We start from the raw sequence: 24,962 nt of genomic DNA, 5'->3' as shown, positions 1-24,962 counted from the left end.
CGGAGCTTAGTGCATGACCCCTTTAGACTGCAGTAAGTCAGGTCCACATTGGCTGCTTAGTTTTAATTTGAGGAGCGCTTGTGTAATCTCCTCTTCAGATACTGGGACAAATTGAAAATTGTGGACAGTGTTGGGAGAGTATAGGCCTATAGGGGCACTCCCAGAATGAGGTTCATGTATGTAGTTCGTGTTGTGTTTCGCTAATAAGTTAGTAGCACACCCCACAAAGTAATATACTCCTTAATGATATCACATGGTTGTAGAAGGCTGGAATATATTGTTGATAACCTTCCAGAAGTTAGCTGGGTTTGATGTATTCTGGTGGAGATTGTCAGAGTAATATTGTGCTTTTGCGTGCCTTGTTTGCCTTGTGCACATGTTCCGCATGCATCTGTTGTGATTGAGATCCTTGGTAGTGCCAATTACTTTGCAGCTTTTCCACAACCCATCCTTAAAATGGTAGAGCGATATAAGGTTGGTTGTTACCCACGGAAGGTGGCCCCCCCGTACTCTTATTCTGCGTAGTGGTGCATGGGTATTACAGAGTTTTAAGAACTCTGATTGGAAATAGTCGAATACGGAATCGGGGTCGATGATTAAGTTGATTCTGTACCAAGGGCAGCTGTTAAGTTTAGCCAGAAACTGTTGTGGGTTAAAGTTTCTAAATGTTCTAGTGAGGAGAACTTTTGGGCTTAATTGGAGTGGTCTGATTTTCCTTACACAGTACACTTTTGCATGGTCACTGAAAATGTCAGGAAGGATGCCAGAGGATTGGATTCTGCTGGGATTTGGGGAGAGAATCCAGTCTAGCGGGAAATGGTTGTGAGATTTCAGGTTTGTCCGTGTGGGTTGGGAAATTAGTTGCGTTAGGTTAAGTGACTTGGAGTTGTATCTGGATTTTCTTGTTTTTAGTGTCGAGCCAGTTGTAGTTGAAAACTCCATTAACTAGCAGCTCACTCTTCTCATTAAGAGAGGAAATTGAGCCAAGAAACTGGGTGATATCAGTCAGAGACTGTAAAGGGGCTTTAGGGGGGTGGTAAATGCCAGCAATAAAAACAGGCTTAGAAAAGGGGAGGCAGATTTTGCCAACTAGGATTTCAAAAGAGGGTGGGTGTCACGGGAGACCAAGATTATTAACACTTTACCATCTGGATCCTTTGATTGAATAAAGCATGAAATAAAATTAATTGTATTTATTTACATAAAGAACACACAGCTTGAAATACTAAATTATCACGAATAAAAACTTACGAGAATGGGCCAAAATGAAATAAATTGCTTCTGGAACGAAAGTCCACACCATGAAGTCTTTAGGTATCAATTCCCAGGGGCGGGGTTACTACACAGCAAAAGACGCAGAGCAGTCTTTTTTGGCTAGGGGCGCTGCTTGTGGTCCCTGTATCTTCGCCAAACAAAAGAATTTCGTTCTGCCCTTGCAGAATTCGTGTGCAAGTCCTTAGATCTTACGAAATCCTGAGCGGGTACAAATCCGTGGTTGCGGTGAAAATGTCTTTTTTGTACCGGCCGCTATCCTTTCCGATGTAAAGCAGAGAACACACGCCCGACGGCGTGCACGGGTTTATAATACCCTCCTAAGCCTATCTGGGCCATGGGCAACCAATCTTTGGCGTGGGAAGCAAATTGTACCCTATAGCAAAGTTGCCAATAGTTCCTGCAGCCGGGCAAAGGGCGTCACGGCAGGCTAAGGGTCATGCGCTAATTTCACGCTTAGCCCGCTTAGCATACCTGGCCAAACCCCCTTGCTCCGGCGACAGAAAGTCTACCTGCCTTGAGATACCTCACCATTTGCTAGGCAAATGGTCTTAATTCACTTACCGGCACTTCACACGTGGGCCGGGTTAAAACCTTTGAAGCTCCGTACTTCTATAGACAATCGGGCGGCCTCTCCCCAGGGTCTCTTAGAAGGCCGGACATTCATTTTATTTATGACTTCCCCCAGAATGGCTAAACACAAATTATCTGGGTGAATCTTTAATGTATCCGCTGTCCCTGTGAATGCCCTGTAAATTCCCCAGCCCACATAATTTTTAAATGTAGTTAAACCAGGGCTATGCCTGTTTATACATTTATACACATGGTACAATTAACAAACTCATATCAATCTGCCTGAGTCCCTTCTAACCCTTTGCATACGAAAAATTAGAAAGCTGGGACACTCCTAACTAAAGTTATACCTTTAATGTAAGGGCTTTGATGTGGTGTGTTTAAACAGTACATTTCCCCAACTGCGGTCTGTGGTTTGCGGTCAGGACTTCACTTGCTAACCACAGACACACTTCATCAATTGACCTTAATTGACTAACCACATCATACATTGCTGCACTCGGAAACACTTACCTAACCACAAGTCAAGTATCCACTTGACTCTGTGGTTAAGGCTGTTTCCCTGCTTGTCTTGTGGTGAGTCAGTGATACAATGTTGTACTTCCACTGCTCAACGCAAACCGCAGGCGCACTTATTCAATTAACCCCTTAAACACAGGCTAGCAGGCCCTTATTCCCCCCGGGCACATTTTAAACAGTTTAAAATACATTTTTAGGACTGCAGTCAGCTCTGGACTGCAGAACTGACACTCTAAAAATACATTGTATGACTCAGGGGAACCCTGTCACATAATCTATACTTGGGTGCCCCTTATACTTGACGGATACACACAGACTGTTCCAACATAATTACAGTTGTTACACTGTATTAGTCCCATCCCCTTATTCCTGGGGAAGGGTAAACAGCCATTTCAAATATATGGACAGTATTATTACCCTGGTTGGGTTGCAGAGCTGACACTCTACAATTCCCAACCTGGTTCAGGGGCACCCAGCCTGGACACATGCCTTTATTAATGGCCTGGGGACCCCTTCACCGTCACAGTGGGCATGGGGGGCAATTTAACAGTGTAAGGTGTCTGCAAAATAAAATAACACCTCTCCTCCTGTCTTTGACCTGTCTTTCGTAAAAATGGAGTATCCCTGAATGGTGATATTTGCCTCAGGGGTTTTAAGAGTTAGCCATGTTTCTGTGAGACCGATGGCTTTGGGTTTATGCATAAGGCACCATGCCCTTAGTTCATCCATTTTGGGCAGCGGGCAGCAGGCTCCAGATATTTATATGGGCGACAGATAGACCTTTTTGGAATTTGAAAGGGGTATTCTCATGGGTATGGGACAGAGTTGAAAAGGGGGGGCCTAGGTTAAGTTCAATATCACCTGCTAAAGAGAGTAACAGTATGAGTAGAAATTTGAGTAGATGTTTGCCAGTTGTAAATTTGTGATGTTTGCCATTAGAGTGATTGGAAGTGGGTGTGCAGGTTTTCAGAGTTCTCCACCAGCATTCAGTAGATGGTGCAAGGCTTTTGAGTAATCCAGGGTGTATGGTGATATTGTGTGTGGGCCAGGAGGGAGGAGTTTGTAGCGGATAGATAGAATAACATTTCCATGTGGTCACAATAAAGCAGGGGTGCGGAAAAGTTCACTTTTCCCTGTGCGAACCACTGCCTGCTCTCCTCGACGCCTTGCGCTCCCCCCCCCCCAAACAAGCTAGACCTCGGTGTCAACGTGACGTCCCGTTGCCATGATGACGTGATTTCACGTGACCCCGCGGCATCATTTGACGTCGGGTTACCATGACGACGCGTCCCGGGAAGGGAAGGGAAGTGTGTTATAGAGGCTTTGGGTGGTCCCCCGGCATTTAATTTAAATGCCTGGGGGGGAGAGCGCCGGACCTCTATTACTGCCATGCCCCTTCCCCTCTCCCCCCCCCCCACCCCCTGAAAATTGAGCACCCCCCAGTTTGCGCACCCCTGCCCACTTACCTGCAGCCCTGCCAGGGCTTCCCGCGTCTCACACGGATCCCTCCTCCAGGACGCCGAGCTCCGTTTCCCCTGTGCGCGCGCGCGCACACACGTCAGTCCTCTTCTTCTGCCTTCGGGTCTGGGCGTGTGCCCGCTCACGCATCCACAGGCGCAGCCACATGGAGGCGCGGCCACATGGAGGCGCACCAGCCTCTTAAAGGCATAGTACCTATTTCCAATGCTGCAATCCAATATACCAGTTCTTCTAGGATCTATAGCCCCTCCTCCAGGAACTCATCTAGACCTATCCCTGTCTCAGCCTGGCCCATTCACACACCCCCACCTTGCTACTGCGCCATTGGACCCTCTTGCCTATATATACCCTGCAGCTTCATTAACTCGTCGGCTAAGCATAGAACCAGTTGTTCTCATCACTCTCTGCCTCCCTAGTCCTGTCTTGTCCTGTCTTGTTTTGCAGTCTTCCTCGTGTACCGAACCGGCTTCCTCTACGACTATCCGCACCTCTGGCATCCCGAACTTGGCGTACGGCAATACGACTCTCCGCACCTCTGGCACCCCGAACCCGGCAAACGATAAACGATTACGTCCTTCTCTCTAACCCGGACTTAGCGAACAGCACCCTCTACCATCCGTACCTCTCCTGCCCCGACTCGGACTCCCAGACCACTCTACTCTCAAGACGTGCCCTCGTGGCTGTGGGTGGCGTTATATCCTATCCCACCTCAGCACTGCGGTCCCGCCTCGTTTGTGGTGAGCTCGTCCTGACATTATGCACAGCCCAACAAAGATGGACCCCGCTGAGGTGGAGCGTACTTTAAATTCCCACACGAATCTCTTCACCAGGCTAGATACTTATCTGGAACAAGCTGATAGGCGGATGGATATGTTTCAGCAGAGCCTTCATTCCCTTTCCGTTCAAGTCCGAGCTTCCAGTCGGGAACCTTCACCCATGGCTCCCACAGCCTCCGCAACAGCCTTTCCAGCAACTCCGTTTGCTTTGGAACCCCGTATTCCTGCTCCCAAATGCTATGCTGGGGATCCCCAAGGATGTAGGGGTTTCCTTAATCAATGTTTCATCCAATTCCAACTCTCGCCCTCTCGTTTTGTCTCTTCCATTTCTAAGGTCGGCTATATCGTGGTTCTTCTCACCGACGAGGTGCTGGTCTGGGCTTCTCCCATCTGGGAACAACAAGGGCCCATCACACAGGACATCGACCTCTTTGCCCATGAGTTCCGAAGAGTCTTCGACACCCCTGCACGGCAATTAACGGCAGCTACTTCTCTCCACCACATAACCCAGGCAGATCGTTCCGTCGCCCGGTACGCTGTGGAGTTCCGCACCCTTGCTGCTGAGACGGGATGGAACAATGAAGCATTATCTTTGGCGTTTTGGCAAGGCCTGTCAGAATCCCTAAAGGATGAGCTCGCGGCGCGGGAACGTCCCACTGACCTAGAGGATTTGATCGGTCTGTGCATTCGGGTGGACCAGCGTCTGCAGGAGTGGAAGACTGAACGTTCTCGTTACCGTCAATGGGTTTCAAGGCCTCTTGCCCCATCGATCGTGCCTCCAACACCTCCATCCTGGGAAGTCCCGGAACCAATGCAGTTGGGAGGTAATAAGCTGTCTTCTGCCGAGAAGCAACGCCGGCGCAATGCCGGTCTCTGCATGTACTGTGGCAATTCCGGTCACTTAGTACTCCAGTGTCCCCACAAGCCGGGAAACGCCAACTCCCAATGAGATCCCGGAGAGTCTCGTTGGGAATACTGTCTCTCTCTCCCATCATCAAAGACCTCCTTCCCACCAGGATACTGTTGCCAGTAACACTGTCTGGAGAGGGGTTTCATACTCAAGCACGGGCGTTCATAGACTCCGGTTCCGCAGGCAATTTCATCGATCAAACCTTTGCTAGATGGAACAATATTCAACTTATCAGTAAGAGGACGCTGGTGGGTCTGGAGGCCATTGACGGTCGACACCTACAGCCAGCATTCATCACGCTACAGACGGTGCCTCTTCTACTGCAGTTTGTCGACGTTCATACGGAGATCATTACCCTCGATGTTATCCACACTCCCTCCGTTGAGTTGATTTGGGGTCTTCCTTGGCTCCAAGTCCATAATCCTCGCATCGACTGGACAGATCAGGAACCCATCCAGTGGAGTGCTCCATGTGCCAAGTCCTGTACTAGGATATTCCAGAAAGTTGGTGGGTTGTGTACCCTGCCAGAGAAGGTCGACTCCTTGCCTTCTGTGTATTTGGAATTGCGGGATGTGTTCGACAAAGCACGATCCGAGGTTCTACCTCCACACCGACCTTTCGACTGCCCGATTGACCTGCTGCCCGGTGCAGCTCTTCACCAGGGGATGATCCTACCCACTCTCTCTTCCAGAGACTAAAGCCATGAACACTTACATTGCAGAGAATTTAGAGAGGGGTTTCATCCGAAAATCTTCCTCCCCAGTCGGAGCAGGCTTCTTTTTCGTAAAAAAGAAGGACGGTTCTCTTAGTCCATGCATCGATTACCGGGGTTTGAATAACATCACGCGCAAGAACCGTTACCCGCTGCCCTTGATATCGGAACTCTTCGACCGCCTTCAGGGAGCTACTATTTTTTCTAAACTGGATCTAAGAGGCGCCTACAATCTAGTAAGGATACGAGAGGGGGACGAGTGGAAGACTGCTTTTAACTCCCATGACGGCCACTATGAATACCTGGTCATGCCGTTTGGTCTGTGCAACGCACCAGCAGTCTTTCAGGATTTTGTCAATGAGATTTTCCGGGACATTCTTAACAAATTCCTTATCGTCTACTTAGACGACATCCTAATCTTTTCTAAATCCACCCAAGAACACATCAAACACGTTCAACAGGTGCTGTTACGCCTCCGGGAGAACCATCTCATTGCGAAATTGGAGAAATGCCAGTTTCATCTGACGTCCGTGGCATTTCTGGGATACATTATCTCTGACTCCGGCTTCAATATGGATCCAGAGAAACTTAAGGCCATTTTGGACTGGCCCGTCCGACCACCCTCAAAGCCGTGCAACGCTTTCTAGGTTTTGCAAACTATTATCGGCGCTTCACTCGCAATTTTTCTTCTACGGTATCTCCCATCACTGCTCTAACCAAGAAAGGTGCAGATCCCTCATCATGGTCCGAAACCGCCATACGGGCATTTAATCTTCTAAAAAAGGCTTTTGTGTCTGCCCCTATCCTCACCCACCCAGACCCTAAACTTCTCTGGAAGTGGATGCCTCTGACATCGGGGCTGGTGCTGTCCTGTCCCAAAGGACTTCTCCCTTAGCCAGGTTACACCCATGTGCCTTCTTTTCGAAGAGATTCTCTTCCGCAGAATGGAATTACGATGTCGGTAACCGGGAGCTGCTGGCAATCAAGTTGGCATTAGAAGAATGGAGACACCTCTTAGAAGGTACGGAGACACCCATAACTATACTCACAGACCATAAGAACCTTCTCTACTTAGAAGGGACACGTCGTTTGAGCGCTCGACAAGCCCGCTGGGCACTATTCTTTTCACGGTTTAATTACCTCATCTCCTTCATTCCTGGCTCCAAAAACTTGAAGGCGGATGCCCTGTCTCGACAGTTCCTTGCAGAGGATAGGTCTGAAGAGCAGCTAGAGACGATAATTCCCTCTAAATTTATTGTGTCCGCCAACTCCTTTGATATCATGGACAAGATTCGATGCAAGCAATCTCAGGCTCTGATGGGGTTCAAGGTTCCGGAGGGAAGACTCTACACGGCACCCCAACATCGCAAGAGAGTCCTCGAGTGGTGCCATTCCTCTAAAATCGGCAGGACATCCAGGGATACGAAAAACCAACGACCTTGTCCAGCGTACCTTCTGGTGGCCAGAGAGGGCTAAGGATGTGGAGGAGTTTGTAAAAGCGTGTGGCACATGCGCTCGCAACAAAGTACCCCGGGTCAGACCAGCAGGTCTTCTCCTTCCTTTACCCATTCCAGACCGGCCTTGGAACCATATTTCTATGGATTTCATCGTAGAGCTTCCAACCTCCAAAGGGATGAATACTATTCTTGTGGTAATTGATCGTTTTTCCAAACAGACGCACCTTGTTCCCTTGAGGGGTCTTCCGAATTCCTCCAGGCTTGCGGATGTTTTCGTCCAGGAAATTTTTCGCCTTCATGGAGTGCCCTCAACCATCGTCTCTGATCGCGGGTCCCAATTTGTGTCAAGATTTTGGCGAGCCTTTTCTCGAAAATTGGGTATTTCACTGCAATTCTCCTCTGGATACCACCCACAGACCAATGGGCAGACGGAGAGGGCCAACCAAAACCTGGAACATTACCTTCGATGTTTTATAACCGATACACAGGATGACTGGGTGGATCTGCTTCCTTGGGCCGAGTTTGCTCTTAACTCCCTTCGCAATGACTCCACTCAAGAACCTCCCTTCTTTATAAATTGTGGCTTTCATCCTTCCCGTTTACCCTTCTCCCCTCTATCCTCAGGAGTACAAGCGGTTGACAAGCGCATCTCCCGGCTGAAAGACTTATGGAGGAGGATTCAGGAGAACTTAAAGGTGGCCACAGGGAGACAGAAACTCCAGGCAGACCGCCTTCGACGCCAGGTCCCGGAGTTCACTCCAGGAGACAGGGTTTGGCTTTCTTCCAGGAATATACGACTAAAGGTTCCTACCATGAAGCTAGCACCCAAGTTCCTCAGTCCCTTTCCCGTGGTCAGGAGGATTAATCCTGTGGCTTATCGCCTGCGCCTTCCACCCTCGATGAAGATTCCTTCAGTCTTCCATGTATCTTTGCTTAAACCAGCATTTCAGAGTCCTCGCTTTTCTAAGACCACTTCTCCTCCACTTCCTCTTCTGATCCAAGGCCAACAGGAGTACGAGGTCCAGTTTATCCTGGATTCTAGGATTTCCAGAGGAGGAGTACAATACCTGGTCCACTGGAGGGGGTTCGGACCAGAGGAACGTTCATGGATTCCCCACCGGGATCTCCACGCACCTCGACTCGTCCAGGCTTTCCATCGTAGGAATCCCTCCAAGCCATGTCATGGAGGTCGCCCCTGAAGGGGGGGGGATACTGTAACGAACGGGGAGTCACGCCGCTCTCGGCGTGCTCCCCACTTACCTGCAGCCCTGCTAGGGCTTCCCGCGTCTCACACGGATCCCTCCTCCAGGACGCCGAGCTCCGTTTCCCCTGTGCGCGCGCACGTCAGTCATCTTCTTCTGCCTTTGGGTCTTGGCATGTGCCCGCTCACGCATCCACAGGCACAGCCACACTGAGGCGCGGCCACACGGAGGCTCACCAGCCTCTTAAAGGCACAGTACCTATTTCCAATGCTGCAATCCAATATACCAGTACTTCTAGGATCTATAGCCCCTCCTGCAGGAACTCATCTAGACCTATCCCTGTCTCAGCCTGGCCCATTCACAACCCCCACCTTGCTACTCTGCCATTGGACCCTCTTGTCTATACTGTATATACCCTGCAGCTTCATTAACTCGTCGGCTGAGCATAGAACCAGTTGTTCTCATCACTCTCTGCCTCCCTAGTCCTGTCTTGTCCTGTCTTGTTTTGCAGTCTTCCGCGTGTACCGAACCGGCTTCCTCTACGACTATCCGCACCTCTGGCATCCCGAACTTGGCGTACGGCAATACGACTCTCCGCACCCCGAACCCGGCAAACGGTAAATGATTACGTCCTTCTCTCTAACCCCGGACTTGGCGAACAGCACCCTCTACCATCCGTACCTCTCCTGCCCCGACTCGGCCTCCCGGACCACTCTACTCTCAAGACGTGCCCTCGTGGCTGTGGGTGGCATTATATCCTATCCCACCTCAGCACAGTGGTCCCGCCTCGTTTGTGGTGAGCTCGTCCTGACATTGATAGAGTTGAAATAAGTAGCAAGTTCACAAAGGTAGATAATTTTGCATGAAGCTGTTGTGAGCCAAGTGAGTGTGTGCAGAGTAAACAGCAGAGGTGTGCCTTTTCCTTGCAAAAATGTTTTGCTGCATTTGCAATGCTAGGGGCTGTTCAAGGTTTGCAGAGGGATTTGGGGTTTGGGGGGTGAGAGGGAGAGGCAGTTGTGTGCAGTCAAGTGTCGGGAGAGTCTGCAGTAAATAAAGTGTACAGGGGGGGGTAAATTCTAACAAGCATGGGATAAGTGTGTTAAGATTAGCTCACTGTTTGTTGCATTGTGTAGGTGTGTTTGCAGAAAGTTCCAGCTTCCAGTCCACCTCTAGTCCAACTATAGTCTAACTACATTATTCAGTTAAAACTGCCCACTTTAACATTCAACACTCTTAAGGACTGTAAGAGTTGTGTGCAGAGGTTTGATAATGAAGACCAATTTGGGTGAAATTAAACCTGGCTTTATTGAGCCTGTTCCTTTAAACTCTGTACAGCATACAAAAACAAAATAAACAAACACCTACTCCACTTTCAAGAATAACTAAACACTATATGCCCTAACTATCTCTGACTGGCTGGTTAGGCCAGTTCCCAGTCCAAAAACATAGAACAGTTTATCAGGGAATAATATATACAAATGTCTTATCTGACCGTGCTTGTCCGGCGTTTCCAGTTCTCCGCTCCCAGGAATATCAGTCTGGTCTTTCCTCTCCTCAGTCAGCACAGTTGTGTGCTAAGGAAATCTCTCTAGAAGTTTCTCATAGAAGGCTATTCTAGAGCTCTGATTAGCCAGGTGGAGCCTGGTCAATTGAGTGGCTTCAATTAACCAGCTCCCTGCTGGATTCAGAGCTCTGATGCAGCTTTATTTAAACAGGGATAAGTCCCTGTTACAAGGATACATACCTCTCACCTCCTCCTATTACACAGACATTACGGACACATACCTCTCACCTCCTATTACACAGACATTAAGGGCACATACTGTACCTCACCTCCTAATACATAGACATTAAGGACACATACCTCTCACCTCCTTCTATAATATGGACATTAAGGACACATACCTCTCACCTCCTATTACACAGACATCAGGGACACATATTTCTCACCTCCTCCTAGTACACAGACATTAAGGACACATACCTCTCACCTCTTCTTATTACACAGACATCAGGGACATGCGTAGTATAAACTGGAAAAACCTCGATATGTCCCCCCATATTTCTCGTTCCCTCCTCCTTACCATAAGTAGAGTAGGAAGAGGAAGAAGGGGACAGTGACTGCGAACTGCAGCCAGCGCCAGTCCCGGATGATGTATGCCAGCCCTGCTAACAGCATCTGCCCGCAGGTATAACTGTAAGAAAACAGTACGGCAAATAGAGTCCGTCCATTGGGAGGGGTCCACTCCAGGTCTGCATGTGAAGAATATAAATGTGAGATGGGGGTATCAGGAGCGCGCAGGGGGGAAACAGATTGTAGGGATCACTATTAGGCCATAACACACAAAAAAAGTATAACCCCCTGTGTCTATCAGCACAGGACATGGCCCCTTTAAGATTTACATTCCACTGGACCATGTGACTGTGCTTAGCCAGTGGGGTGACAGTTGGTGACAGTTGGAAAGGGAGCTGAGGGAGTTAGGGTGTGCAGGCCTATCCTGCACAGAGAGTCCATGCAGGACCCCTAAGAGAGAGGGAACAGCAGAGAAATAGAGTTGCCCCACTGGACCAGTGCATGCAGCAGGGCCTAGCAGAGACCAGGACTTAATAGTGCAGAGAGAAGCAAGCACACAGGCTACTACAGAGAGAGATTAGGGAGCCCAGCTGCGCAGGAATTACACCAGGTTGGAGTGGGTGAGCTAACCCACAAAGGATATAAACTGCAGTTATATTGCCATCAGATTTTGATCTTTGTGAAGCACTAGGCTTGCAACACACACACAATTTATGAGCTCCAACGATTGTGGTAGCACACCAGGATCTACAGGCCAGTACCCCATGATTGGGAGGCCGGACAGAGATAAAAGTTATTATTTGTTTGTGCAGCATTCGCACTTTTGGCATAGTTTGGTTAAGTAGAAGTAGCTTTGGCTGGTACAGGCTATCCTTCTGACCCTCCCTGTTATGTAAGTCCTGATATTTGCAGGCTGTGGCAGGTTGTCATCTTGGGTTTCCCCTCCCTCAGGCAGCCTCTCTGAGTGACTGGGGTGGAGGTGAACTGGGTTTGCGTGCAGCCAATCAGGGTGCAGACCTTGTGCCCCCCCCCCTCTGTACTGGAGAGGATGCATTCTAAATTACAGGCAGTTCTAGTTTCTTCTTCAAGGGATAGAGACGTGCCCTTGAGCCCCTTAAAGGGGCTGATATTACCACCAGACTACTGAGAGGCCTGACTTCTAATAGAGGGCCCAAGTACCATCCAGGAGCCTGGGATCCTATGCTGAGAAATGTATTCACTGTAATAACACCTGCAGTGGATGCAATAAAAGGATCCTGTTTCTATATACTCTCTGCCTAAGTGCCTCATGCAGTAAGCGCCGAAAAGCTGTTTTTCGCCATTTTTACGCCAAAAATGCCTCAGCGATTCAATAAGCGCCGATAAGCTGCCGAAAACACAAAAAATCAGCATTTTTCATCCTCTGATGGAGTCGTCGGTACACTCGTGGCGAAACGCGTAAGGGCGCTATCTACAAGCACCAGGTATTTAGCTCATTGAGCAATTGCTGGACTGGAAGGGAACTGTGGTGCTGCAGAACGAAAGGAGCCTCACGCTGTTTTAGCCGGGGGGGCGCTGAAGTGGACGCACATCATGACGGAGACACCCGGCGGCACAGAGAGAGATACACGCTGCAGCCACGAGTCTACTGTTCCTGACTAACAGCATGACCATTGGTGTTCTTGTTCGAAGCGCATGTCCTATCTCATTGATGTGAGTTTTTTGATTTTAGCTCGTGATTAATAAACCTGTATTATTTTACACTATGGAGCCTGCGCTGTCCCCTTTTGTTTTATAGAAGAATCGTGGAAGGTGGTTGTTTCCTGTGGATAGCTGCTCGTGTGTTCCAGTGTTTTTTATTATCTTTTAAAGGTTTTATTTTATATTGTTCCAGTGTTTGCACTTTTTGGCTTGTTTTCCTTGTGTTTTTTCCCAGGGGTTCCCATTCCTTATCCACTTCCTCTTTCCTTGTTGTTATATATGTTGTTTGTTTTTTTAGGTTGAGTAATATTACCATTATCAGTTACTATACTTCTCCCTCATCCTATTATTCACCCATTTCCAACAGCTATCAATATGTGCTGTGATTTTATGTGTTTTGAGATATATATATATATATATATATATATATATATATATATATATATATATATATATATATATATATATATATATATATTATAGTGGTCGACAAATCACCAAAAAATCTACTCGCCACCTAGTACCAAACGTGTGATGCCTGGGCCAATAGGAGCTCGCCACGATGTTAAATCCACTCGCCCGGGGCGTGCAAATGTATAGGTTTGTCGAACACTGTATATATATATATATATATACATACATATATATAATACACCACCAACCCCCTGTGCCCCCAACAACCCCTATACCCCCCTAACATACAGTGCATATATGTAATTTTTGGGATGCACAGCAAAGATACTATAGGCCGGCGGTGGCCCGCGAGTGGTCCCGCAGGTGTCCTGGGGTTCCCGCTTGCCTGCAGTACCAATTCTGTGCCCTCAAAAATAATTAAAAAAAACATAAATAAATAAATACACCCCCCTGCCCCCTAATACATACAGTATAGTAACGGACAAAATTACTATTATCCACAAATGGATAATAGTGCATTTGCACATTTAAAATACATAAAGCAGAATAAATAAAATAAATACATATTGCACTCACCCTTGCCCGGCTGCCACGATGAAGGCCATCCTCATCCTCCGGTGCTGCAAACAATACACAAGAATAAAAAGAGCCATTGTAATGTCCCCTAACCCCTTAATCACCTTAACGGTTATTAACCGCTATAGTAATTAAGGGGTTAACCCACCCTCCCACACCACTCACCGGGAGGCCTAAACACCCTTGGGGACAATACCCCCTTCCCCCACCCCCACCACCCACAAGAAAAACAATACACAGAACATCCCCACGATAAACATTACTATATTTAATAAACAATACATAACCCACCCACCCCCTGTGCCCCCCCATAAACATAATTTATTATTTGACATACAGGCTTAATACCCCAGGCTGACGGGAGTCCCTGGTGGTCCCGACGGGTGTCCGCAGGCCCCACAATGCACCAGTACCCCAGGGTCTGGAGGCCTCCAGGTGGTCCCCGTGGGTCCCAAATGGGGTCCACGGGTGGGCCCGCGGGTTTCTGGGGGTCCCTGGGTCAGCCCTACAGGTGTCTGAGGCCCTCGGGTGGTCCCTGCGGGTCCGCGGAGCACCCACAGCTGTGGGGCCCCCAGTTCTTCCCCGCAGGTGTCCCCCGTGTGTGGGTCCACAGGTGGTACCACTCTTCTCTCAGTCCTGGGTCTGTCTTCTGTGATCTGGATAGATCTTGTCGGTTTAGTTAGGGTAATCCCTCCACGGTCAACTCTGCGGGGTGAGAGTACACTAAAGGAATTCCAGTGGGAGAGATCCCCAGGCTATCAGCCACTCCATTTGTATTCTCTGTGGTAATTTGTCTCAGCATTCTACTTGCTTGCACATTGCGGGCACTCCTGCGGCGGTAATGTTTTTCCATAGTCCATCCTGGGCTTGAGCGTCCCAGTGAATTCGTGATAATGCGTCCGCATCAATATTTTGTTTCCCAGGTCTGTACTTTAGACTGAAATTGTAAGTGGCCAATGCTGCCAACCACCTGTGTCCAGTGGCATCCAGTTTCGCAGATGTTAGAATATACATGTAAGGGTATTGTTGTCTGTGTGAACTACAAACCCTGCTCCATATAGATAGTCATGTAGTTTTTCCACTACCGCCCATTTCAAAGCCTAAAACTCCAGTTTGTGTACTGGGTAGTTTTTCTCAGAAGGCATCAATACCAAGCTCACAAACGCTACTGGTCTCAGTCCCTCTCGGTGCTCTTGGTACAGCACTGCCCCCAGTCCATCCAAACTGGCGTCTACATGCAGCACATAGGACTTTTGTGAATATGCAAACGCTAGTACTGGCGTCTTCATCAGGCTGGCTTTTATGGCTTGGAAAGCCTCCTCACACATAGGAGTTCATCTATTCCCAAATGATTCATTCATTTTGAAATAATCTTGACGACTGGTGATCCCCGCGGCCATGCTACGCCCTTTTGGTTGGCGGGTAACGCTTTGTCAGCTGTGTCAAGGGTTGGACTACAGCTGAGAAGTTGTTCATGAACTGTCTGTAACACCCAGGCAGAATCCTAAAGCACCAAACAAGAGCAATGCACAGAAAACACCACTAGAACGTGCCCAGATCAGGCCAATCCAACCCTACATTTTTCCCTCATAAAGGCCACAAGAAATATGTTCTCAGGAAGAAACCACATGGCCCACTGCTGCAAGGAGCCCACCGGGTTGAACGGGAATACCAGGTACAGATGTCCTTGTTTGGAGCAGGCTTTCCTGTGCCCAGACCCTTATTGTACTGTAAAGATGTGTCAGTGATTGGAACTGAATTCCATGTCATGGAACATGTCCATGGTTGTATCTTCAGAGACGTCACTCTTCCAGAAGTCAGCCCGGCAGAGAGATCTGCCTTGTATGTTGCTCTGACTGAAACCCTGTCTCAGCTGCATTAATTTAATATACACACATTAAATCTTGCTGGATACGGCAAAGGGAAGGGATACTGCCAGAGACAGGTGACCACTTGGGAAAAGCAGTATGAAAGAGCTGCACATACTGATATTCCAGCAATGAACCAGCTCTCTGACTGGTTGATTAACAACTTGCCAAGCAATGATAATTAAGAGGTATTGATCCATGGGGATTTCAGAATTGATAATATTATTTTCCACCCAACAGAGTCATGAAACCCATCAGTAAGAATAGCTCCTACGAACGACTAAGGACATTCTCCGGGGTGAAGCCTATACCTGTAGGGGAGTATGATTTTGAAAATTGAATGGACACTGCTACCCAAATGGCGCGTGACTGGCTGTGTTCTGATGGGGAGAAGCGAAAAAGGATTACAGAGAGTCTGAGAGGCCCAGCATTAGATGCCGTAAAGGCGTTTACGCGTGCGATCCTAGAGGCGACAGTAACCAATTATCTGGATATACTGGAAAGTGCTTATGGGCCCACAGAGAGTGCTGATGATCTGTACTATAAGTTTAGGAATTCTCTACAACAGGATGGGGAAAAGTTCTCTGAGTACTTACATAGAATAGAGAAGCTACTATACCGCGTGTTATTTAAGTGGAAGAATATAAGCTGGTCAGGCCGACAACGAGAGACTATAACAAGTTGATCAGTGCGCATTATTGGACAATTTAACCGTGATACGACTATGGATTAGAGACAGGAAAGTGGATTCTTCCACGTTTGAACAGCTTATCCAGGAAGTGTGTGCGGAAGAGGGCAAGAAAGAGACCCGAGCGGCACCTAGAACTACAACTACAGTACCCAAGCCAGGGTAGCTGTCGCCAATGCAGGAGGCTGTGAGGAGAACGGTGCCAGCAACGCAGAGCTTAGAAAACAAATTCAAGAGCTAACGGCGCAGATGAACACATTGATGATGGCTGCGGCACCCAAAAAGAAGGCCTCAGCAGGTACTCTTCCAGATACGCCCTGGACCTATGACCGGGACCGGTTCCCTAGAAATCGAGGTATGGGTTGTTTCCAGTGTGGGGAACATGGACATCGGGTTGCGTACTGCAAGGCACCAATGCCAAGAGAAGCCTTCATGAAGCAGGGAAACGACAGAGGGACCTGGTTAGGGAGCATGCCAGGCCCCGCGTGTCACGAGAGAACAGACAATATATAGAGTAACCGGGCCAGATTGAACAAGATTAGGATATAGTAAACTGAATGAGTTTATTTCCTATGAGCAGAACAGACAATACACCAAGCAAATAACATTACAGAAATATTTACACTTTCTGGGGTTGGATAATGAGGTATTCAGTCCAATAGCAGCTCATTAAGTTGTTACAATCACAACAAGCACAGAAATAAGGGGTGCAAGCAACTATATAGACGCAGGCCCCCATTTCTAACATGGCAGTTCAGTTATTGGTGAACAATTACCTTGTCCCAATCACAGGTTGACAGGTAACGCGAGAAGCAGGGTTTACCCAGCCCCTCATTAATACACCCCTCCCCTGTTCTTACTTGGCCAGCCCATTTATAAAAAAAATATGACAGGAGGACCGGGTGCCATCCTGGCTGGCAAAAATGCTTATTGGGCAGGGGACTTTCATGTAGGGTGTTACTTTAAACAGGTCACAATGGTTAGTGTCCATCTGTGAGAGCTGGCTGCATATGCAATGAGGCGAGTCACCTCCATTAATGTCCAGATCTTTTCTCACCGCTAACTAACCTCCACAGGGGGCCTTTCAAGTATCTTCCTTTGATTGTACAATTACACATCAAAGCTGTCATCTGGCAAGCTTCCAAACTTATCCAAAGTTATAGTAAAAACAGCGATAACTCATAACTATATTTCACATGTTATAAATCAGATTAACAATAGGTAGGCGACACAGTTTCTTGGCATAAGAAAGCATATCCAAATTTCCCCTTCATAGCATGTATATAGCAAAAATTATAATTTTTTACACTTTCTCCATTTTCAGGGATACAATACAATTCTCCCCCTCCCTCCATGTTAATACATAACAGAGCAATTAATTCTGCTGAAGCGGGGAACTGCAGAGCCACATATACACAATATGGTTAACCCTTTCCCTCCCGACATGATTTATACACATACAGGAATATAACACAGACTGCTGGGGAAATAAATCTAAGACCTGGGACAATTCTGCGGAAGCAGGGGGATGCAGATCAACATATACACAGATCCCATTAACCCCTCATACCCCGATCATGACACCGCGGGAAGAGAAGCTCCATGACTAACACACTCAGGAGCATCTGCGGGTACCTCAATCTGCCAATTGGGATTCTTGGCCCTTCTGCCCGAGTGATGGCGTCTATTGAAGGAAAACCGTGCAAGGTTCTTCTGGATAGTGGATCGCAAGTGTCTATAATCTTCCAATCATGGTACAACCGATATCTGCGACACCTGCCACTGCAGCCACTGAATGGACTTGTTGTGTGGAGCCTCAGTGAAGCTAGCAATCCGTACTTGGGCTAAGTGGTCGTGAATTGGAATTTACCAAAGAAATTGCTGGGGTAGCTGGACCCCTTGAAGTAGTGGCACTAATATGTCCTGAAGCCCGTGAAGGAGGAGAAGCCGAGCCATAGTAGGAACAAATGCGAACATCTTCAGCAGACTAGCGAAGTGGTGCCAGACTGTTGTAGGGGATGATTACGATTGGACATTGACCATTCACCCTATGTGGTTGAAGGCCTACCAACGAGTCGAGAATGAAGCCACTAACAAGTCTTATGGCCCCATAGGAGAAGTCTGTTGGGCAGATCTTCGGTCAAAAAAAGTAGATTCACACCATGTATGTCGAATTGAAGGGAAGGTGACCCTCCAAGTATAAGGTTCCACTGTAATTATAGAATACCTTGCCCCCGTACAATTTCCTGAGGGCAGGGTTTTCCGGTTGTAGCCTCCCCCTGCAGGCCGATCGAAGGCCCCCCTTGCGGACTGGTTGAAGAGCCCCCCTTGACCGGTTGAAGAGGTATTGTAATTAATACTCAACACCAATACTTTCTGTACCCCTTACACCCATATTTAACCCCCCCCCCCCAGACCTATACTTAGCCCCCCCCCCAGGCCCATACTTAACCTCCCAGGTCCATACTTAACCCCCCCAGGTCCATATTTAATCCCCACTCCAGGCCTATACTTAACTCCTTCCCCCCAGGCCTATACTTAACCCCTTCCCCCCAGGCCTATACTTTATTAAAATAAACAAACTGCATTGTAATGTTTTTTTCAGTATTATATTAACGAGAAAACATTTAATTTAATGATGCGTCCCCAAATTTTTTTTTCATGCTAGGTATGGGGGGGGGCTGCTCCTTTCATTTGTCCCAGGCCCCATGATTTCTGTTGGTGGCCCTGGGCACATCCCCAACCACGTACATGCAATATGTAAAGAAACTCAGAGACCAGTTACAAGAAGCGTACAAACTGGCCACTTCTGCAGCTGACACAAATAATCATGGAAACAAAAGCCGTTACGATAAAAGAGTACAAGGACAAGAGCTGCAACTGCAGGACAGAGTCCTTATCCGGAATCTGGGGATACCAGGAAAACACAAAATAGCAAATCACTGGAAAACTGAGTCTCCCCGTCTATCGAGTGAGGTCTAAAAAGGGAAATGGGCCCACGAAGAATCTACATAGAAACCACCTCCTGCCAATAGGTCAGTTAGCGCGCTGCCCTGAGAGAGAAAACATTCCAAGAGAACCCTATAGGCCCAGGAGAAGTGATCGATTGAATAGAGGACAGGGTTCTGGTACAAATCCAGTTAGCCAGTGTAGGCAAGGCAGTGATGAGGAGTCCGAACAAGAGGAGGGGTACCCCGGGGAACGAATGTTGGGGCACTTGGCAAATATTTTGAACAGGGAAGAACTGCCTGCCCCTCAACCGGGTCCCCAAATACAATCAGAAGGGTCTCAGGATTTAGAAAAAAAAACTGTTATTCTTGAACTGGATCTCAGAGCAGAGGCGTTTACCCCCATAGGTCCTGATGAATCCGTGATAGATGACTGAGTCTACCCCTAGTGCAGGGCCCACAATATCTGAGTCACCGGTACAATAAGAGTCCTCTAAGGTGGTAAGGGAAGTAGACGTCATACCTCCGGCATTAGCCTCACGTCCTAAGAGGGAGACTAGACCCTCCATGTGACTGACCTATGACTTACCGGGAGTTTCGACTGAGGTCCCTATGGTTTATACTGTTCGATGGGTAGTACCCATTACTCTGGAAATAGGAGATGTTGGGGAATGTAGAACATTCTGGGGTAACAAGAATGCTATCTGGCAAAACTGTTTGAGTGTCGGATCTACTGTACCTATGAGTGTTATGTACCTAGATAGGAGTTAATTGTTAGATTAGATAAATGTATTGTTGGTTTATCCTGGTTGATGGGTACATCAACATTTCAGCAGGGGGAGGATGTAACCCCCTGTGTCTATCAGCACAGGACATGGCCCCTTTAAGAATTACCTTCCACTGGACCATGTGACTGTGCTTAGCCAGTGGCATGACAGTTGGTGACAGTTGGAAAGGGAGCTGAGGGAGTGAGTGTGTGCAGGCCCATCTTGCACAGAGAGTCCATGCAGGACCCTTAAGAGAGAGGGAACTGCAGAGAGAGAGAAATAGCGAGTTGCCCTACTGGACCAGTGCATGCAGCAGGGCCCAGCAGAGACCAGGACCTGACAGTGCAGAGAGAAGCAGGCAGACAGAGGCTGCTACAGAGAGAGATTAGGGAGCCCAGCTGTGCAGGAATTACACCAGGTTGGAGTGAGTGAGCTAACCCACAAAGGATATAAACTGCAGTTATATTGCCATCACAAAACAATATTGGGAGTAGACAGCACTCAATGAAATAAACAAGAAAGAACGTAGCTATACATGTGGTGCAACAGGAACAAGGGAGGGCCCTCATCCTTCCAAACACTAATAATAAACAAAATAGTTCCCAGCACACAAAAACAGAAAAAACAGATAATCTGCAAAGAATATTTAATGTGAACGCATATACAGTATAAGGTGTACAAAATGAAAGATGCGGGAGTAGACCGTATTCAAAATGCTAAATATCACCAAAGGGAAAGGGGTAAAAAAATGGAGGATGTGGATACATATCCTCAGTGATAGGTCATATAATCTGAGGTAAAATAAAGAGGGGTTACAAAAGTTATCATAGGGCTTTAATATATGTACGTATGCTCACACGTATATTCACATGTTCATATTACATACACATGCATGTACTGATCGGCACATAACCTCCTGATTTCGCACTTATAGACGGCCATGATAGGTTTGGATAGTGTACCCAACATTTTGGGAGTTGCCGTATTCTCCGATACTTGGCCAGTCTGGACCTTAAAAGCCCAACTTGAGTCTGTGACCCACCGGGGGGATTTCCCCTGGTACCCTGCCTGAACCCATAAATGGCTTGCTGCATGCACACATACAGAGGCTGGCATGGATGCTGCGAGGATCCAGCGCAAACATGCAGAATCTGGCACCTCCAGGACTGGGCAAGGATACAGAGCCTGGGAGATGTACACATGCATAACTGGGGGGGGGGGGGGATTAGTAAATAGACATTCCCAAGCACAATATAAGTTATGATTTTACTGTATCAGTTTTACGCCAAAAATGCAATTTGTGACACTTATGACATAGGCCCAGTGAGTTGCCACCCAGCATGCACCGTTATAACTTCCTTATTTGCCAAGTGAACTCGGAGCAAACCTGCTATAAAACCCCAAAGAGCTGAGATCGGACCCCGGGATACAGAGAGTGACGCCTCTAGTGTAAGATGCAGTACGTACTCAGAGATGCGATGTTCAAAGCAATGCCAGACAAGCACATCCCACACAGACTTCGGAAGAAACAGTAACTAGCAAAGCCCGGGAGGAAGGCCGCACAAGTGCCAGACACAGCCATCAACACATTGCTGCTAATCATCACAGCCCGTCGACCGAACCTGTGCAGACAAAATGGCGTTAGGTGACAGGATCTTCATCCAAAGCGACACATCCTGGCTCGGGCACTCTCTTTAAACTAAGTCTCCTGTCATCAGCGTCTCCCTCTCTAGGTCTCCTGTTCTCCATGGGGAATGTTTGGGGAGTGTCCCCTCCTTAATATCTCCCTCTTTGTCCTCCCTCTCTCCCCCTCTCTACTCTCTCCCCTCATTTCGTCTCTCTCCCCCTTTCATTTATCGCTCTAATCTTTCTCCTCCCTCTCTCCCCCTCTCTAAACTCGCTCCCCTCATTTATTCTCTCCCCCTTAGTTATCGCTCTATTCTTTCTTTTCCCTCTCTCTCAGCCCTCTACTCTCTCCCCTCATTTCGTCTCTCTCCCTCTCATTTATCGCTCTCTTCTTTCTCTCTTTCCCTCTCTCCCCCTACACTCTCCCCCCTCACGTACTCTCTATACCTCTCTAATGTACTCTCTATTTTTCTTCTATGCGATGTTTCTCTGAGTCTTCTTTACTGAAGGTATCTTTCTCTCTGAGTGCACTCACTTGTCAGACAGAGGTCCAATGGCCAAGGACCCTGCCAGAACCCCCACCATGTAAATGGACTGAGCCAGCTGCCTCATTGCCCGCATGTCACAGACCAGGTCCCACTGCAAGAAAATAGGGGAGCGTTGGGAGAAGAAAGGAGTTATGGGAAAGGCAAGAAAAAGCATCTCTAAAATGTAAGTAGGCAGAATGGCCATACTGTAAGATGGTAGTCCTATGGTTTTTTTGGGCAGGAGGAGGGGTTATATGGAGAGGTGATACAGAGAAATAGAAGGGTTAGGAGAGGTTTCTTCATAATGAGCTTTTTTTTTACCTGTATGTCTAAAGGGTATCTATTCTCATTTTTTCATATTATGTATCATTCTGAACCCCTTCTGTCTACATTTGCATTGCCCCAAAGGCGACACCTGATGGGGTTCCCCAAGAACAGCTCCCCTCTGCACATAACCGGTGTGCTAAGGGTGAATCTCTGCGTTTGCTTACTCCTGTGTTTCGTCAGCCCCACCCTCTGGAATGCTAATGCCCTGAAGGACAAAAGGACTCTGAAATCACAGCTGCATTCATTCTGAACCCCCTCAGTCTACATCTGCGTCGCCCCACAGGCGCACAGCAGAAGGACAGCCAAAGAGTGCGAGCCTTTTGCTGCCTTTTGCTGCCGTTCGCTGATGTTTGTGGGTGTTAAAATTGCTGTATTTCAATCTGAAACTCTCCAAACTTTTTATCTCCTGCACCCAACTTTTCCAACCCTAACTGTCCATGAAATGTCTGTGAATTGACTGTATGACCCTATTCTTTTCATGTAACCATGTATTGTTATAACTCGGTTCCCAGGACATATTTGAAAACGAGAGGTAACTCTCACTGTATTACTTCCTGGTAAAACATTTTATAACCGGTAGAAAGTGATATAATAGGCGCAAAAACAACTTAACAGGTGATCACTACTAATTCAGTGAAGTTAATATAACACTCTAATAGAGTTGATATCAAGTGCACATACAATATATTGCACATAAATAAAGTGGAAAAATAAGTGAAAACCAAAATAGGCATAAATTACATTTTAACCCCCTGCTCAGACCCTCTGGTAGGATTTGCCTTCACTTGTCCCAAAATGTTACAGTAGATTCACAGATTCCAGGGGGAGCATAGAGGGGGAAAAACAAGAACACAGAAAATCTAAGTGCAGGAGTATTGCAGCGTGAACTTAAGTCAGCTCCAATCTTGGCTCATATAGATGGCCTACTTACAGAATGTAAGCATTTCAACAGCAATGTACTGTATAGTAAAGGCTGGGGCAGTCTCTCCAGGATAGATGTATATCAGTTCAGCGTCATCAGAGGAAAAACAGCCCCAGTACTCAGGGAGCTGTGGCCCCAATGCAGAGAGAGAGGAAAAGTCTACATGGCACAGATCAACCAGGTTTAAATGTTTAATCTATACAAATGTTAAAATTTGCACTTACAATGTAAGTACTCCCTGAGTACTGGGGCTGTTTTTCCTCTGATGACGCTGAGCTGATATACATCTGCCCTGGAGAGACTGCCACAGCCTTTACTATACATTGCTGTTGAAATGCTTACATTCTGTAAGTAGGCCATCTATATGAGCCAAGATTGGAGCTGACATTAGATCACGCTGCAATACTCCTGCACTTAGCTTTTGTGTGTTCTTGTTTTTTTCCCCTCTATGCTCCCCCTGGAATCTGTGAATCTACTAAAACATTTTATAACTAAATAAAATATAAACAGCCACCTCAGAGATTGAGATAAAAAAAAAACTTGTACTAACTGTACTAAACATGCTAAAAGAAGTCTGTAACATTTGATGAAAATGGTGAACTGGCTTAACTGAGTCTCTACATATTAGATGTGTTGATTCACAGGGAGTATCTGGAGGCTCCTCCTTACCTCCGTGACAATGGTGGAAGAGAAGACGCTCTTATCATAGACCCAGCCGTCCTTACAAGGCTCCGTGTTGTTATATAATGTGCTGTTAAGAGACCAGACACCAGACTGAGCCTCTGTATAACGCTGGCAGCTCTCGGGCTTCTGATTCCCATCCAGAGGCACAGAGGCCAGCAGAAGGCCTCGGTCATACGTCATGGTTTGGTTGTCTGACCAGGGCAGCCGGCAGCGGTGGAGGGGCACGATGGCGGTGAAGTTTTGGAGCAAGTTATGGCAGCCCAGGAAGCACATGGGGAGCAGCAACAAAGAGGCAAAACATATCTGGAAACGGCCCAGACCCCCAATTTTTAGCAGGAGATCGTCAAACCCCATGGTGGGGTTTATGTGGGTATCTTGACTTCTGTTATTTATATGAGAGTCAGAGGTCACGTAGGCACGAACAGGAGGTGTCAGGAGTTGGAGAGAAGGAGATGGGAGAACAGAGAAAGAAACTAAATACTGGGTGTCTCCCAATTCTGCTAATACAGATATTCTAAACCCATATCTCTCATCCCCTCCTAATACACAGCTATCAGGGACATATATCTCTCATCCCCTCCTAATACGCAGATATCAGGGACACGTATCTCTCATCCCCTCCTAATACACAGATATCAGGGACATATATCTCTCATCCCCTCCTAATACACAAATATCAGGGACACGTATCTCTCATCCCCTCCTAATACACAGCTATCAGGGACATATATCTCTCATCCCCTCCTAATACACAGATATCAGGGACACGTATCTCTCATCCCCTCCTAATACACAGATATCAGGGACATATCTCTCATCCCCTCCTAATACACAAATATCAGGGACACATATCTCATCCCCTCCTAATACACAGATATCAGTCACATACCTTTCACATCCTCCTAATACAGAGACATCAGGGGCACATTCATCTCATCATCTAATACTCAGATCAAGACAT

At 47.4% G+C, this 24,962-nt stretch overlaps 1 protein-coding gene across 1 annotated transcript in view; it reads right to left on the bottom strand.

Moving 5' to 3' along the window:
* Positions 1-24,431, bottom strand: part of LOC142465713 (solute carrier family 22 member 20-like) — a 61,714-nt gene extending 37,283 nt beyond the window's left edge. Inside the window, exons 1-4 of the mRNA XM_075569932.1 lie at positions 23,987-24,431; positions 22,077-22,180; positions 21,383-21,537; positions 10,985-11,153 (exon numbers count right to left, since the gene is read on the bottom strand). Coding sequence (XP_075426047.1) covers positions 10,985-11,153; positions 21,383-21,537; positions 22,077-22,180; positions 23,987-24,355 — 797 coding nt within the window. The 5' untranslated portion in view covers positions 24,356-24,431. The remainder of the gene's footprint in view (positions 1-10,984; positions 11,154-21,382; positions 21,538-22,076; positions 22,181-23,986) is intronic.
* Between the last annotated feature and the right edge of the window lie 531 nt (positions 24,432-24,962).

This window comes from Ascaphus truei, chromosome 14, assembly GCF_040206685.1.
Source record: "Ascaphus truei isolate aAscTru1 chromosome 14, aAscTru1.hap1, whole genome shotgun sequence".
Taxonomy (NCBI): domain Eukaryota; kingdom Metazoa; phylum Chordata; class Amphibia; order Anura; family Ascaphidae; genus Ascaphus; species Ascaphus truei.
The sequence above is the reverse complement of the archived record's forward strand: the minus strand, read 5'-3'. Positions and strand labels throughout refer to the sequence as shown.